This window comes from Solanum tuberosum, unplaced genomic scaffold (genome assembly GCF_000226075.1).
Source record: "Solanum tuberosum cultivar DM 1-3 516 R44 unplaced genomic scaffold, SolTub_3.0 contig03124, whole genome shotgun sequence".
Lineage (NCBI taxonomy): Eukaryota > Viridiplantae > Streptophyta > Magnoliopsida > Solanales > Solanaceae > Solanum > Solanum tuberosum.
In genome coordinates, this window is record NW_006244062.1 from 1 (window position 1) to 644 (window position 644).

The 644-nt window shown below is 37.0% G+C and overlaps 1 protein-coding gene across 1 annotated transcript; it reads left to right on the forward strand.

Moving 5' to 3' along the window:
- The first annotated feature begins 11 nt into the window (after positions 1 to 11).
- Positions 12 to 623, forward strand: LOC102595446 (26S protease regulatory subunit 10B homolog A-like). The gene is made up of 2 exons (XM_006368081.2): positions 12 to 349; positions 444 to 623. Exons 1-2 carry the CDS (start codon positions 203 to 205, stop codon positions 621 to 623), a joined length of 327 nt encoding a protein of 108 aa, XP_006368143.1. The 5' UTR covers positions 12 to 202.
- Positions 624 to 644: the final 21 nt, after the last annotated feature.

Consider the following 644-nt stretch of genomic DNA (forward strand, 5'->3'; position numbering starts at 1 on the left):
TGTTCATAGGTTTTAATCATGCGTACATTGTCTGTACATACTGTTTATCCATATTCATTTTTATTCTCTTAGCTATGAACCATGCATTACCATATTTACTAGTTATCCATCTTCATATTGCATTCTATTAGGAATTATTCTGTTGACCCGGTTTTACGTTGCTATTAACAAGTTGAAGTAATTTTTTAGATTAATTTAAAACATGTATTTTTCAGTGATAGTTAAAGCCATCGGTCCTAGGTATTTGGTTGGCTGTCGCAGTACAGTGGATAAGGAAAATCTAACTTCTGGCACTAGAGTGGTTCTCGATATGACGACTCTTACAATCATGAGGGCACTCCCACGTGAAGTTAGTGGTTATTTCTGTGCTACTATTGGGAACTTGTAGAGAATTATCATATTTGTCCCTCCCTGAGTTCCTTATCTTGAGTTTCTTATGACAGGTTAATCCTCTGGTGTATAATATGCTTCATGAAGATCCTGGCAATATAAGCTACTCTGCTGTGGGTGGACTGTCAGATCAGATCAGAGAGCTGAGAGAATCAATAGAACTACCTCTGATGAACCCTGAACTTTTCCTCCGTGTTGGAATTAAGCCTCCAAAGGTGACTTGTTTAATATAATTTGACCATATTCTTGTGTCT

Bases quoted from the DNA above. Each gene is read 5' to 3' on its own strand.
- LOC102595446 (XM_006368081.2), top strand. From the start codon at position 203: ATGTATTTTTCAGTGATAGTTAAAGCCATCGGTCCTAGGTATTTGGTT. The intron at 350-443 runs GTTAGTGGTTAT...TTCTTATGACAG, and splicing joins TGAGGGCACTCCCACGTGAA to GTTAATCCTCTGGTGTATAA.